The sequence below is a fragment of the Dasypus novemcinctus genome, chromosome 30 (genome assembly GCF_030445035.2).
Source record: "Dasypus novemcinctus isolate mDasNov1 chromosome 30, mDasNov1.1.hap2, whole genome shotgun sequence".
NCBI lineage: Eukaryota > Metazoa > Chordata > Mammalia > Cingulata > Dasypodidae > Dasypus > Dasypus novemcinctus.
Genome location: NC_080702.1, coordinates 5,727,370 through 5,740,979, shown reverse-complemented (window position 1 = coordinate 5,740,979; position 13,610 = coordinate 5,727,370). Strand labels below are relative to the sequence as shown.

At 40.7% G+C, this 13,610-nt stretch overlaps 1 protein-coding gene across 1 annotated transcript in view; it reads left to right on the top strand.

The window, feature by feature from the left end:
- The window catches only part of LOC105747660 (ral guanine nucleotide dissociation stimulator-like), a 42,033-nt gene extending 29,091 nt beyond the window's left edge, over window positions 1-12,942 (top strand). The window contains 2 exon segments of the mRNA XM_058290178.1: window positions 9,395-9,806; window positions 12,691-12,942. Coding sequence (XP_058146161.1) covers window positions 9,395-9,806; window positions 12,691-12,942 — 664 coding nt within the window.
- Window positions 12,943-13,610: the final 668 nt, after the last annotated feature.

The window sequence follows — 13,610 nt, the reverse complement described above, 5'->3', positions numbered from 1 at the left end:
AAAGAGGGATAACAGCCCCAAACCTTTGAACTACCTTACTACAGAGTCCCACTCTTTCATGTGCACCCTCATACCTTCCCCTAGAACATATGACCTGGAGTGAACTGTTACAAATACAGCTACAGTTATGAAACAGCTTTAACACCATTGTCAATGCACTTTGGGCTCCTCAGGCTGAGGTTAGCAGCCTAGCACCAGTGGCCTTGCTACACAGACAGGCTCCAGTTACCCTGGCTGTCCATGGACAATGTTGCATTTGTGTTAATATTTCTGACAACATATGTAAATAACCTAAATATTTTGAAGAATCAAGTTAAGGTGTTTTATGATATCAGTCAGGCTTAAACATTTCAGTGGCCAGACCTTCCTGAACTAGGTTTTTGTTTTCATGGAATATGAAGAAAACTAGTTTGATTCAGATTATGCTTTTACTTGTGATTATTGATCTATATAAGTTTATTTCTTGTTGTATAAACTGTTTCATAATTTTGTTCAATTTCCTTGTCATCCTCAAGACAGATATCTTCTCTTAAGATAATCAATAAAAATGAAAACGAGATGGAAGTGGAACTCTCTCTAGTGGATCAAGACTAAAAGTAAAAACTAAAAATAATGTCCACTCTGACTTGGATCATACCCATAAACTACTCAGCTGTGAAACCCACTCTAAGTGTATTAATTGTAATTTAACTGCCAGCCAATGATGCTCACTGCAACCAAGAAAGGAAACAAATGTGAAACATGAACAGGAAAAATGGAACAAAACAACTGACTAAACTTACTCAACCATCTGACAAGAAATCATTGGTAGTGATAGGAATGTTTTGATCAAGTTTCAGCAATATCCTAAATTGTATGATCTTTTTTTCCTTTAACAGTAATTTTAAAAGAATTACCTTTTTCTTTTCCTACTTTTAACAATAATATATTCAATATCCTACAATAACAGACATCCTGACTCTTAGTATCATTTTGAAACTCTATGAAAGTATTTAACCTACTTCCACTTCCTCAAAGCAATATGTATGTCACTTGTAAATGCTCAATAAAAGACATTATCTCCAGGTATCACTCTCAGTGATCCTTCAGAATCTGATTCACTATATTGTGTATGATGGTGACATCCAGTGCTTGCTCAGTGGTACCATGAAGCAAAAATACATCATAATGACAGGGAGAGAATTTGCCCTCTTCCTTATTTTGAATGCATCAACCAGCACTACTATCTGTTGTCTCACACACTCCTGTGGGAAACAAAGGCATGCTGTTTCCATGGTAGCAAGTTACTTTCTGACCACTGGGTCATGCTGTCCCTAGAGATGTACATGCAGGTGGCTAATCTCTCTGGGAAACATAACATTCCAGCAGAACCCAGACTTGATATCTCAAGTAACCTGGGCAACAAGATTTATGAGTATACTTGTTTCAATAACATAGTAGAACATCTTAGGCTTTAGTTACTCTCTTATCCACTGTGCACTGTCTTTTCATTAACGAAGTTATGGAAACAGCTAGGATAGATGCTGGTTCTCATGGTTGCTTGGGATATATAAAGAAGCCCCTGATATAATAAACTTGTCTGATGAGCTTGAGGCTTCAATGCTCTCAGACCTCCCGATCCCAATCTCTCTTTGTCTTTCATTCCCTATACCCTTCGGGTCCATGACTCTGACATCTGGCACCCAACGTGGGGCCCAAAGTAGTGACTGCAGCAGAGATTCTTCTATGACAGTATCGGAAATGTGGAACTGAAAACCTTCCTGAAAGGTTGAGGCATCCATCAAAGGGTGACTCGAGTCTGACCATACAGTGGTAAGAATTTTAATTAATCCTGTTTTCTGCTAGCATCAGGGTATGGGTAATCAACCAGGACAGCTGGAAGAATATTCACAGGTACTGAAAACTCTTTTAAATACTCTCAGAGTCTCAGTAAAAACTGCTAATTTATTTCAACTTTTTGCTCTAGTACAAAAACACTGTTATTGGTTTCAGCCACAAGGAAAAAAATCTTTTAAATCTTAAATGGCAAAAACAAGTAATGAAGGTGCCACTTAGAGCATACCAAAAAAGAAAAACTATACCACTGTTGGTGTGGGCTTTAGGACAACAAATTGCAGAAGCCTTAGACCCTTTACAGTCTAAAGAAGGAGAGAAAGATGAAATTACTATATTTTCTAAGCCCATAAGTAAATTTGAAATGAAAGAAAGTAAATTGGAACAAGAAGAGGAACTTGAGGCAAATGGGGAACCATCAGGTTTCTTCCCTCATCCTTGATATTAATGATGATATTAATCCTTTCATCAATAAAAGCTCAGTGAAGTGTCCTAATGAAATATCTTCTGTGTATCCAGTACAACCCTCTGCACCTACTGAATTGCCTTTTGTTACTAAGCCTAACTTAGAAATGTTTTCAGATGTTGCTGATGCTTTGCCTTATGTTAAACAATTATTATCTGCTTTCCCCATAACATTACATGCCATACCACCAGATACAAAGAATCTGCAAGGGGATGTCGAGTTTCATCCTGAGCCAATACCTTTTAAACTATTGAAAGATTTAAAATGGGCAAAGATACTAAATAAAGTCCTTGTTAGTGAAATCAGGCTTGTAAGACAGCTCTCTGTTGAAGTGTTAACTAAGATAAGGAAACTGTTCTGGCAGCAACTCTGCAAACCCCCTGCTGCCTACATGACAATGTAGCAGTGGGCTAGTGGGGGATAATAGAGTTAAGCCACTGAAAAAAAGAGAAAAACATGGCAACATTGGTGTTCTGTTTTGTTTCCATGCTTATTCTCATTGGGCTTATTTAACCAAGATAATAAAATTAGTACAAAATTTTTATCAAGGTTTAAAAAGGAATTTTCAGTTTTAAATCAATAGTTTAATCCTGAACTTCAAGTCTCAGTATAGTCTTACAGAATAATATTCCAAAAATGTGTGTTAACGGTCTGTCTAAACTGCTAAATACGAGGTTAACTACATTTATGCTGCTCAAATTATCTTAACTGATTGCTGATAACTAATAAAAATGTTTCTAAGCACAAGTTTGCATGTTACAGGCAACATGGATTCCAGAAGAAATCTTAAAAAGTAAGAATTATGGGTTAATTGTAAACTGTATGTTTCTGTTAATGTGTTGTAATTGTTTTGTGTCTGTTCGTTCAGTGTGAGTGTATATTTTGATACCTTTGGATGGTAATATAAATTAATAAAAAAATTTTTAAAAAGAGCTCTATTCAAATGGCCAAAAATTAAATAAATGCTTATATTAATACATAAGTTTAAATGTTAATAAGATCTCTACAATGATAAAAATTGTAAGTCTTGATTAACAAAATTACGACAGTCTTTTTATAAAAAGATGTTCTTGCCTAGATTGAAATGAATAGTTTATTTTTCTTCACAGGATAAAATGAAAGATGTAAAACTTAAATGAATATTAAAGAAGGTTAAAAGTTTGTGGAAATGCTGATTGAAATTTAATAAGGTTTTTCTAAAAAGTGTGTTTTGTCTTAAAGTAGGATGGCTAATTTTCATAAACTCTTGGAACTTAAATGCATGTGGCAAGTTATAGAAATTATTGTGGTAACTTTAAGTAAGGAAATGTGTTCTGTAAAGGTAAAATTTGTCTTAAAATAATATAATTATTGTCTATATGGTTATAAATAATTATAAGAAATTTTATAAAGCATTTTTTAAATTAAAGTGTCTAAATGGCTAATTCCAAAAGGTCTTTAATAAACAAACCTGAATTAATAATAATAATAATAGGGTGGCAGACTTTGTGCAGTGGTTAGGGCATCTGTCTACCACATGGGAGGTCCACGGTTCAAACCCCGGGCCTCCTTGACCCGTGTGGAGGTGGCCCATGTGCAGTGCAGATGCACACAAGGAGTGCAGTGCCATGCAAGGGTGGCCCCCATGTAGGGGTGCCCCATGCACAAGGAGTGCACCCCATAGGGAGAGCTGCCCAGCATGAAAGAAAGTGCAGCCTGCCCAGGAATGGTGCCTCACACATGGAGAGCTGACACAGCAAGATGATGCAACAAAAAGAAAAAGATTCCCATGCCGCTGATAACAACAGAAGCGGACAAAGACAACGCAGCAAATAGACACAGAGAACAGACAACTGGGGTGGGGGGGGGGAAAGGGGAGAGAAATAAATAAAATAAATCTTTAAAAAATAATAATAAAAGGTAATTTTATAACAGGAAAACTTGGCAGCAGCCAGCCTCCCCTGACAACTTTCTAGGAGACTGTTTCTGATATTGCAATTAACAATTAACAAAACGTCAAGCTCAAGAAATTATTCATACCTGTCCCACCTGTGGACCCTTAACTACAGTGCCTTTTCAGGATGGGACTAATCTCAGAAGCCTGGCTCCTAATCAACTGTGGCAGATGGATGTTACTCACATACCATCATTTGGTACATTATGATATGTCCATGTTTGCATTGATACTTACTCTCATTTTTTGTGGGCTACTGCACAAAGTGGTGAATGTTTTCATCATGTTCACTCCCACTTACAGTCTGTTTTTGCTGTGATGGAATGCTCCTTGAAAATTAAAACTAATAATGGTCCTTCTTACATAAGTAAGTCTTTTGCTTCTTTTTGTTCTATGTATGCTATAGAGCATGTTACTGGTATTCCTTATAATCCTTCAGGTCAAGTCATAGTTGAACGCAGCCATCATACCCTAAAAACTATGCTTTTAAAACAAAAAGGGGGAGATGATGGTATTATAACACCAAAAGATCAATTAGCAAAAGCTTTATTTACTTTAAATTTTCTTAATGTTTATAATTCATTGACACTTGCGGAATGTCACTTTAGAAAATGTCAAACATCTACAGTGGACATTAGAAATAAAGACCAACCAATATTCTGGAAAGATATTTTAAGTAATGAATGGGAAAAAGGCAGGATCAAAGTGTGGGGGCGAGGCTATGCTCTTATCATTTCAGAAAATGGAGAACAAATTTAGTTACCTGAGAAGAGGATTAAACCTTGGAATGAAGAGATGGAGTCTCCTACAACTTCTTTTTTTTTTTTTTAAAGATTTATTTATTTATTTAATTTTCCCCCCTCCCCTGGTTGTCTGTTCTTGGTGTCTATTTGTTGCGTCTTGTTTCTTTGTCTGCTTTTGTTTCTTTGTCCGCTTCTGTTGTCGTCAGCGGCACAGGAAGTGTGGGCGGCGCCATTCCTGGGCAGGCTGCTCTTTCTTTTCACGCTGGGCAGCTTTCCTCACGGGCGCACTCCTTGCACGTGGGGGCTCCCCCACGCGGGGGACACCCTTGCGTGGCATGGCACTCCTTGCGCGCATCAGCGCTGCGCATGGCCAGCTCCACACGGGTCAAGGAGGCCCGGGGTTTGAACCGCGGACCTCCCATATGGTAGATGGATGCCCTAACCACTGGGCCAAAGTCCGTTTCCCTCCTACAACTTCTGATGATGGTGATCGTAAGTAATGAGAAGCTGCCGGTAATTATACTTATTGGGTCTATATACCTAACTCCCCATTACTTAGAGTGTTAACCTGGAAAGATCCATTCTTGCCTATATATCTAAATAAGACCCATATATTCCCCAGACCAATTGATGGTCGATTGCCAATTAAACCCTATGAGGAAGGACAAAGAATCTATAATCTCATATTACCATTTGATTATCGACCCTTATGCATTGGTAATCACCCTTCCTGTATGTATGTTAAAAATTGGACCATAATTATCTTCAAAAATAATAATACTCAGTTTATTGTGACTTTATTTCCCTCTTACAATTTAATCATGACTAAAAATTCTACTTATGATTGTCCGCAAAAGGACAGTAGGGATAAAGAAGGATAACAAGAGTGCCGTATGGGAAGAGGATCTGTCGTTTTTACTGATTCCTATGGAATAGTGTGGGAGAGTGCCCCCATGGGGAGTCCCTCTCCATATAATGGCTGATTTATTTGGTATGGTTTAAATAGTAAAGGACAGCAAATTAGTAATATGCAATATCCATTTCATGAATCCTTAAATCATGATGAAAAAATAATCTTTACTAAATATAATAGCGATTGGAAATATATAGGAAAATGGATATCTACTCCATGGTATAATGTTACATCTATACATATTCAAAGGAACTTGTGGAAAATTTTTCTAGGAATAGCTCCTACTATAGAATGGATTGGGAATAATAGTAAGTATGGTCAGTATTTGCATTTAAATCAAATTCATCATCTTCAGGTGTGTGTAAGAGATCCTTATGTGTTTGTGGTTGGAAAGTTAACTATAACCGAGAATGCTCTATTTTATAAAAGTGGGCCTTTGCATACCTGTTTGTCTGAGAACATTTTGCAGAATGGAGATCTCATTACAATGGCTCAAAGGCAGCGGGGAGTGTGGATTCCAGTGCAACTGAACTGAATTTGGCAATCGTCACCTGAAAGTTAACTGCTCTTCCATATGGCTCAAAAAATCCTGAAGCACTCAAAATGATTCGTGGGACTGATAATAGCTGGCATACTAGGACGGATTGGTGTCATTGCAGCTGCTACTACAGCTACAGTGGCCTTGCATGAGATGGTGCAGACTCAACAATACATGCATGATTGGCATAAGAATGCTAGTGGCTTGTGGCATAGTCAAGAATATATTGATGGAGAATTAAACAGTAGAGATAATGATTTAGACTCAGCAGTTTTACATCTTAGAGATCAAGTATATAACTTAAATCTACTTAGGGGATTGAAATGTGATTGGAATGAAAGTAACTTTTGTATTACTCCACTTGCTTATAAAAATTCTAAGTTTGGGAAAAGATTAAAAATCATTTGATAGGTCATAAAGGTAATATGTCATTAGAAATAGAAGAATTACAAAAAAGAATATTAGAAATGTCTCATAATCAAATTGATGTAGCTGATGATAAAGATATCTTTAATGATTTAATTTCTCATTTTAATAAGTTTAATCCAGTAGATTGGTGGAAGTCTCAACATTTTTTATCAGCATTAGAAATAGGATTTTGTGTATTAATCTTGATGCTCATTGTTGTTGCTTGCCTGAGATGAGAGAAGTTTGTCAAAGACTGCACCATGTTGATGTGATGGGACAAGCTAATAATTTGGTACTTGCAAAAAATCTGATATAGTTCCCCATGGTCACAGCACTTGGCTGGTAGTCAATGATGGGTAAAACTCTCAGAGGAGAGCAACCTAAGACAGGCACAGCTACCCTGACTAAAACAAAAAGGGGGAAATGTGGGAAACAAAGGCATGCTGTTTCCATGGTAGCAAGTTCCTTTCTGACCACTGGGTCATGCTGTCCCTAGAGATGTACGTGCAGATGGCTAATCTCTCTGGGAAAAATAACATTCCAGCAGAACCCAGACTTGATATCTCAAGTAACCTGGGCAACAACATTTATGAGTACACTTGTTTTCATAACATAATAGAACATTTTGGGCTTCAGTTACTATCTTATCCACTGTGCCCTGTGTTTTTATTAATGAAATTATGAGAATAGTTAGCTAGGATAGTTGCTAGTTCTCACGACTGCTTGGGGTATATAAAGAAGCCCCTGATATTAATAAACTTGTCTGATGAGCTTGAGGCTTCAATACTCTCAGATCCCCTGATCCCAATCTCTCTTTGTCTTTCATTCCCGATACCCTTTGGGTCTGTGACTCCAACACACTCCTTTTTCATAAGCATTATATCCTAAACAACACTGTTTCTGAAGTATCGACTCATTTTTTTCTGGGGCATTTCTTTAGTATCTTTCCACATAATGTATTATTTTATGAACCACAGAACATTAACAAAAGCAATATCATCAATAACATTTTACAGATATTACATATTGTTATTAGCTGAGTATTACTAATAAATTTATACAACCTGGGACAGAAATAAGGATTTCATATTTATTATCTCCTTTCACTTTCTCACAACTCTTCTCTGGGATCACCAAGTGTGGAGTGATTGTGACACTTGAACGCAGATATGCTGATAGTCAGAGTTGTCTTTTAATGACTGCAAAATAATGCCTCCTTATTCATTTGAATTTTTTTTTTGTCATGTAGATAAATTCTGGTGCTCATGTATTCCAAATTAGTTATGTGCTGAAGAAATGTGAAGCAATCATTATGATATATTCCTCAACAGAGAATTGCTTAATAAAATCTTGCTTTTCAAAATGTGTTGGTCAGTATAACTACAGAAAGTCAGAAAAAAAAATTAGGACAAATTACTGATAATATCTGCAGTGATTATGATCATTTTAAGAGATTTTTATCAAATTTAAATGTTATGTACTGCTATAAAATTTTGAATTAAAAATATTTGATAATAAGAGAATTGTGAAATTATTTTATTTTGTATTATCTTTTATGTATCTTATTCCTGAATTTTATATTTTGCCCTTTTTAAATATTTCTTTTATGCCCAGCACAGCTTAAATGCAAGGAAAACCTAGATTTCACTAATTTAATTATATATTTTAATGTGCTTATTAATATTGGTTATAGTGTTATTTCAAATCAACACTGTGAGTATATATGGACAATATCATTGTGGTCATCAGGAAAATATAAACCCAATCCTCAAAATTAAAATTCCCCAGTCTTTTCTATTTTCCTGTGCATATTTCACAAATAACCCAATTTATAAGTATGGAATTCATTAATGTGTGTGTCTATGATATCTGGCTGAGAGCGTTTAAGTCTGTTTATGACACACATTCATATCAAGTTCAGTATATGCGGCATTATATTTCTGTAAAGATGTACCTTTGCAGTTTTTAAAAAAGTATCTCGGAGCTATGGTCAACCAGATTTGTTGATTTATTTTTTCAAGCCCCTTGGCGCTAATCAGCTCCTGGTCTCCTGTTCTGAAGGCTCTTTGTCCTGTCCAGGGCTGCCCCCCAGGGGCACAGCCAGCGCACAGACCTGGCTGCCGGGGTGAGGCCACCCTGGTTTAGTCCCTGCAGCCCCCACCCCAGGCCCAGCCGGAGGGTGAGGCCTCAAGTGCCTGCACTGGGCAGCTGCAGGCCCGCAGGGGGCTAAGGGCCAGGGCGCGGGGGCAGGGGCGCAGGCCGCTCCCGCGGGGCCAGAAACCGGGGCATCCGGACCGCCTGCAACGCCACGCGGGTGCACCCCGCCCCGCTTCCTGCCAGGGGGGCACCCAAGCTCCCTCCCCGCTCTCCTGGCAGAATAAAACCCCAGGAAATAACAGAAACGGAGAGTCAAGGGTACTAGTTCCAACAGAGCCCCGCAAAGTGAGCAGCCCCTTTGGGGGGCGGAGGGCAGCCCCGCCCTGGGGGCTGGAGAGGCGCGGGCCGGGCAGGAGGTGGGGGCGGGGAGAGCCCCAAACCCAGAGCCGCGATCCGGCCTCAGCTGCGGGCGCGGCGGGATCGGGACAGAGGCCGGTTCCAGCCCAGCCCCTCACTCCTGGGAGCCCAGTCTGCGGGGGCGCCCGGCCCTGCGCCCTCGCCTGCGCCGCACCCGCTGCTCTCCCGCCTCCCACCCCCAGCCCGGGCCGGGCGGAGCGGCCGCCGCGGGAGGAGCAGGAGCTCCGCGGGGGCAAGACCCGCACTCGCCGCAGCCGCGCGTCCTCCCCACCGCGCGCTGTTCCCGGGTCCCCGCCTCCCGCGAGGCGCCCGCGGCGCAGGAGAAGGCGTGCGGGCGCCCTCCCCGCGCCTCCGGGCCTAGCCAGGGGCCCCCCACCTCCGGCCGGTCGCGCTGCGGGGCTGGGACTAAACCCGGAGGCGCTGCAGCCCCAGGCGGCTTGAAGAGGCGGAGGCTGCGGGTGCGGGCTCCCCCCTCCGCCGCCGCCGGGAACAAATGCGGATCCAGATTTGTTGATTTTTCAAACAAATTTATAATTTATTCCAGTTTGTGAAAACCTCAACTTTCAAAAGTTTATGTTTTCAAAATGTAAACAGTATTTCCTTAATTGTAATGACCTGTCCACCACTATATTTTCTCTGTTGTATATAAAAATGAAATTGCATCTTTTTTTAAACAAAATTTATAGATTTTTAAAAAAATCTACCTTAATGCGTTTGAAAAGGTACAGTTCATGGAATAAAGTGTCAATGCTAGCTTATTTCCAAGTTTATCTTCTATTTTCCCTACTTCAGGCCTGAATCAGCTGATTCTCCAAAGAATCCCGGATCCTTTTTGTGGGTAAAGTTCCTTAGAAACCAAGATTTAGCTTTTAAGAATATTGTTGCAGTTGGAATGCCAGTCCTTTTAGGCCCTTTCAGGATGTATTTTATATAGGCACATACATTCATAACCAGCATCATAGCCTCCAAATATACAAAGCATAAATTAAGTCAAAACTAAAAGACAAGAAATACACAACACTAACAAGAAACCTTAAACCTACTTTCATTCATAGCGTGTGGAACACACAAACAAAAACTGAGTATATGGAAGGTGTGAAAGGTATGCATAATGCATTTTATCTACTTGGCTTAAATATAACACTGCACCTAATAATGTTATACTTGTCACTTTTTCAAAATGACGTGGAAGATTTATGAAAAGTGTACTTGTTAAAGGTTTCCCAAGAATGCTGTTTTTCTCCAACAATACTTTTGCTGGAGGTTAAAGAAAGCACCTACAAATTTCAAAATATTCAAAAATCCAATGTATCTATAAACTACAATGAGAGGAAGCTAGATGTCTATAACATGTGATAGTTACAGAACTCCAGCTTCATGAGTATCCACTATCAATTTGGACAGAATTCCCTATAGAATTCTGTAAAAGAGGAAACTAACTCCCTGAATGGAAACTAAGGGAACCTTCTTTGAAATGGACATGGAAGCAAAATCCACAACAAAATGTGACTGGAACTTAGAGAAATATTAAATGGATAATGCTTCCTAAAAAGTAGAATCAGTCATGTACATGATGTTTTACTTTTGTAAAAGCATTCAATGTAGTTCACTACATTAACAGGAATGAAGGAGAAAAACCTATTACCTCAATAGATGTGGAAAAGCACTTGACGAAATCCAGCCCAATCAATAAAAAAACATTTTAAAAACCTAGAAATAGACTAGGTTTCTCACAAAGAAACTGTTAATGGATTTTATCTAGGTTATTGGCCATGTTGCAGAAACGAATTTCAAGAGCACTACAGATGAGTTAGGTCAGTAATATATGCAGGTAGGGAGGGAAGAGAAATGGGAGAAAATAACAGAGCAGGGGTCCCAAGTAGAGAGGAAGGGGGTGAAAAGGGATAAACAGGGCTGATTTACAAGCTGTAATTCCCCTTTATAGATGATAAATCCCCACGTTTACTTGTGTGGCCACATGGCAGAGGAAAAATGGCGAGAGCATTGCACAGAGAGCAGGAGAGTGAGCTCAGGCCTGTGGTTTGCTTTATAAACTATTAATTATTCCACCCCTTTGCTAATTGGGGGAGGGGTTCCAGCTGTTGGCTGTGTTGCTTGATTACCCCACCCATCAATCCCTTAGTGAGCACCCAATGATAAAGTCCCTAGGGAACATCCTGGGCTTTTCTGTGCACCCAGGAGAAGTCTTTGTTCTGGACAGCAGAATCCTGGGGTGGGGGCCTTCCAGCAGCCATCTTGGGGGTTATTATTGTCCACATGGACTCTCTGCCAGGTTCCGGGTCAGTCTATTAATTTATTAGTTCCCTATCTTACTAGCCTGCTTCAATGCCTATAATAGAACTTGTTAACAACATTATAAGCAATGTTGGGATTTTGAAAACTTTCCACCTGATATTCTATATAGGAATGACCGCTACCATTATTGCTATTTAATTTGGTCAGTTGAGATTCAATTGCACAAGAACTTAACACAAGTAATAAATGGCATATAAAAAGGAAGACATAAAATTGTCATTATTTCCAAATATCGTAACCTATATCTAGAAATTTCAAAGTAATTTTTAATCTATTAGATTTAATAACTCATTACAAATTGGCTGGAAGGTCAATAACAAATAGTTTGTATCTCCATATTCTGTACACAAAAGATAAAATTTGAAGAAGGTACAATTTATAACACAATGAAACTATCAAATAACAGCCATAAAATGTGTTTAAAAACCTTACATTGACAACTACAAAGCATTACTGAAAGAAGTGAAAGACACCTTAACAAATGGTGGCACATATCATATAATTGTTAAAATTCCATTAACTCCAAATTTTTCCAAGTATTAAATGAAATATAATTCCTCTTAAGATTGTAGGGTTTATTAATGTGAGTAGTTCACAAACAAATTCTAAGCTCATAAGCAATGACCCAAGGAGGGTGAAAGTCAAGTTCAATTAGAAGAACCAAGTGGGAGGACTTAAGTCACCAAGTATGAAGAACTCTTATGGGATCTATTTTTTAGAGAGTATGTTAGTAGCTCAAGGGTAAATGAAATAATTAGCATAACAGGTTAAGGAGCTTGAAAGCATACCCAAATTATGCAACCATCTGCCTGATAAAAAAAGCAGACAGTGTGGTGCAGTGGGTCAAATGATGGCCTTTTTAATAAATGGTAATTGGTGAAGACGTTACCCATGATGAAAAAAAAATCAGGATTCCGATCTCATAAAATAAACCAACATCAATTCCAAATAGATTGAAGGTATAAAAGTTTTAGGTAAGGCTTTTGTCTTCTCCACCCCTCCTCCCTCTCGCCCTCCTTCCCCCAGGGGGCGGGCCTGCGCCTCCAGCGGGACGGCTCCTGCCTCAGCGACCTGCCCAGCTCCCGCTCCTCCTTTGCTCTCTCAGGCTCTTTCTCGGGTTCCGACTCTTCGCCCTCCGGCCTTGGCCTCCCTCCCGACCCCCTCCTCGTGGTCCCCGGGCGCCCCCCGCGCTGCCCCCTGCTCGCCCCCGCGCAGCTCAGCCCCGCTCGGTTCCACGACCCCCGCGACGGGCAGTGGAGTTACGGGGCGTCTCTGTGACTTAGCGTCGCTCGGCACCCTGAGTCGGAGCTAAGGAAAGAGAGAGAGAGTGGGAGGGAGGGAGGGAGGGAGGGGACAGAGAGGGGGAGGCCGAGCGGGACGCTGGGGAGAGGCAGGAAGACCCCAGCGACGGCTGGGTTCGCAGTCCCCGGGGCGCCCGCGCACCCCCGGCACTGGGCACCCCCGGAGCCCCGCGCTCCCCTCCGCCCCGCTTTCGGCACCTGCGGCCCAGCCCGCTCCTCGCTCGCTGGAAACCTTCCCGGGAAGGGGCGCGGACGCCCCCTCTCGTTGGGGTGAGTGGAGGCCGTCTCTCCTGCGGGGATTGAGATCAGGCGAGTCTGGAAACGTCTTCCACTTTGGAGAAGCTTCACCGCAGGGGATTTATGGCTCCGGGGCCGCGGTTTCCCCGGGTAACGCAGCTGGCAAAGAGACCTCCAAAGCCCATTTGCCTTCGTCCCCTCAGACCCTAACGCTCTGGTGTGTTGAAGTCGAGTGGGAAGTAAAACTGTAGATGGCATTTACAACTAGGCATTTTCCCTTAAATCTCCGTGTCAACAGGGCAGAGACAAATCTTCAGGCCGAGAATGGCATTCTCAAGAGAAAGGGCCGGGTACAAAGTTTCCTAACTGAAAGATTAGCTATTTTCCAACTTGCTAAGAAAAAATTGC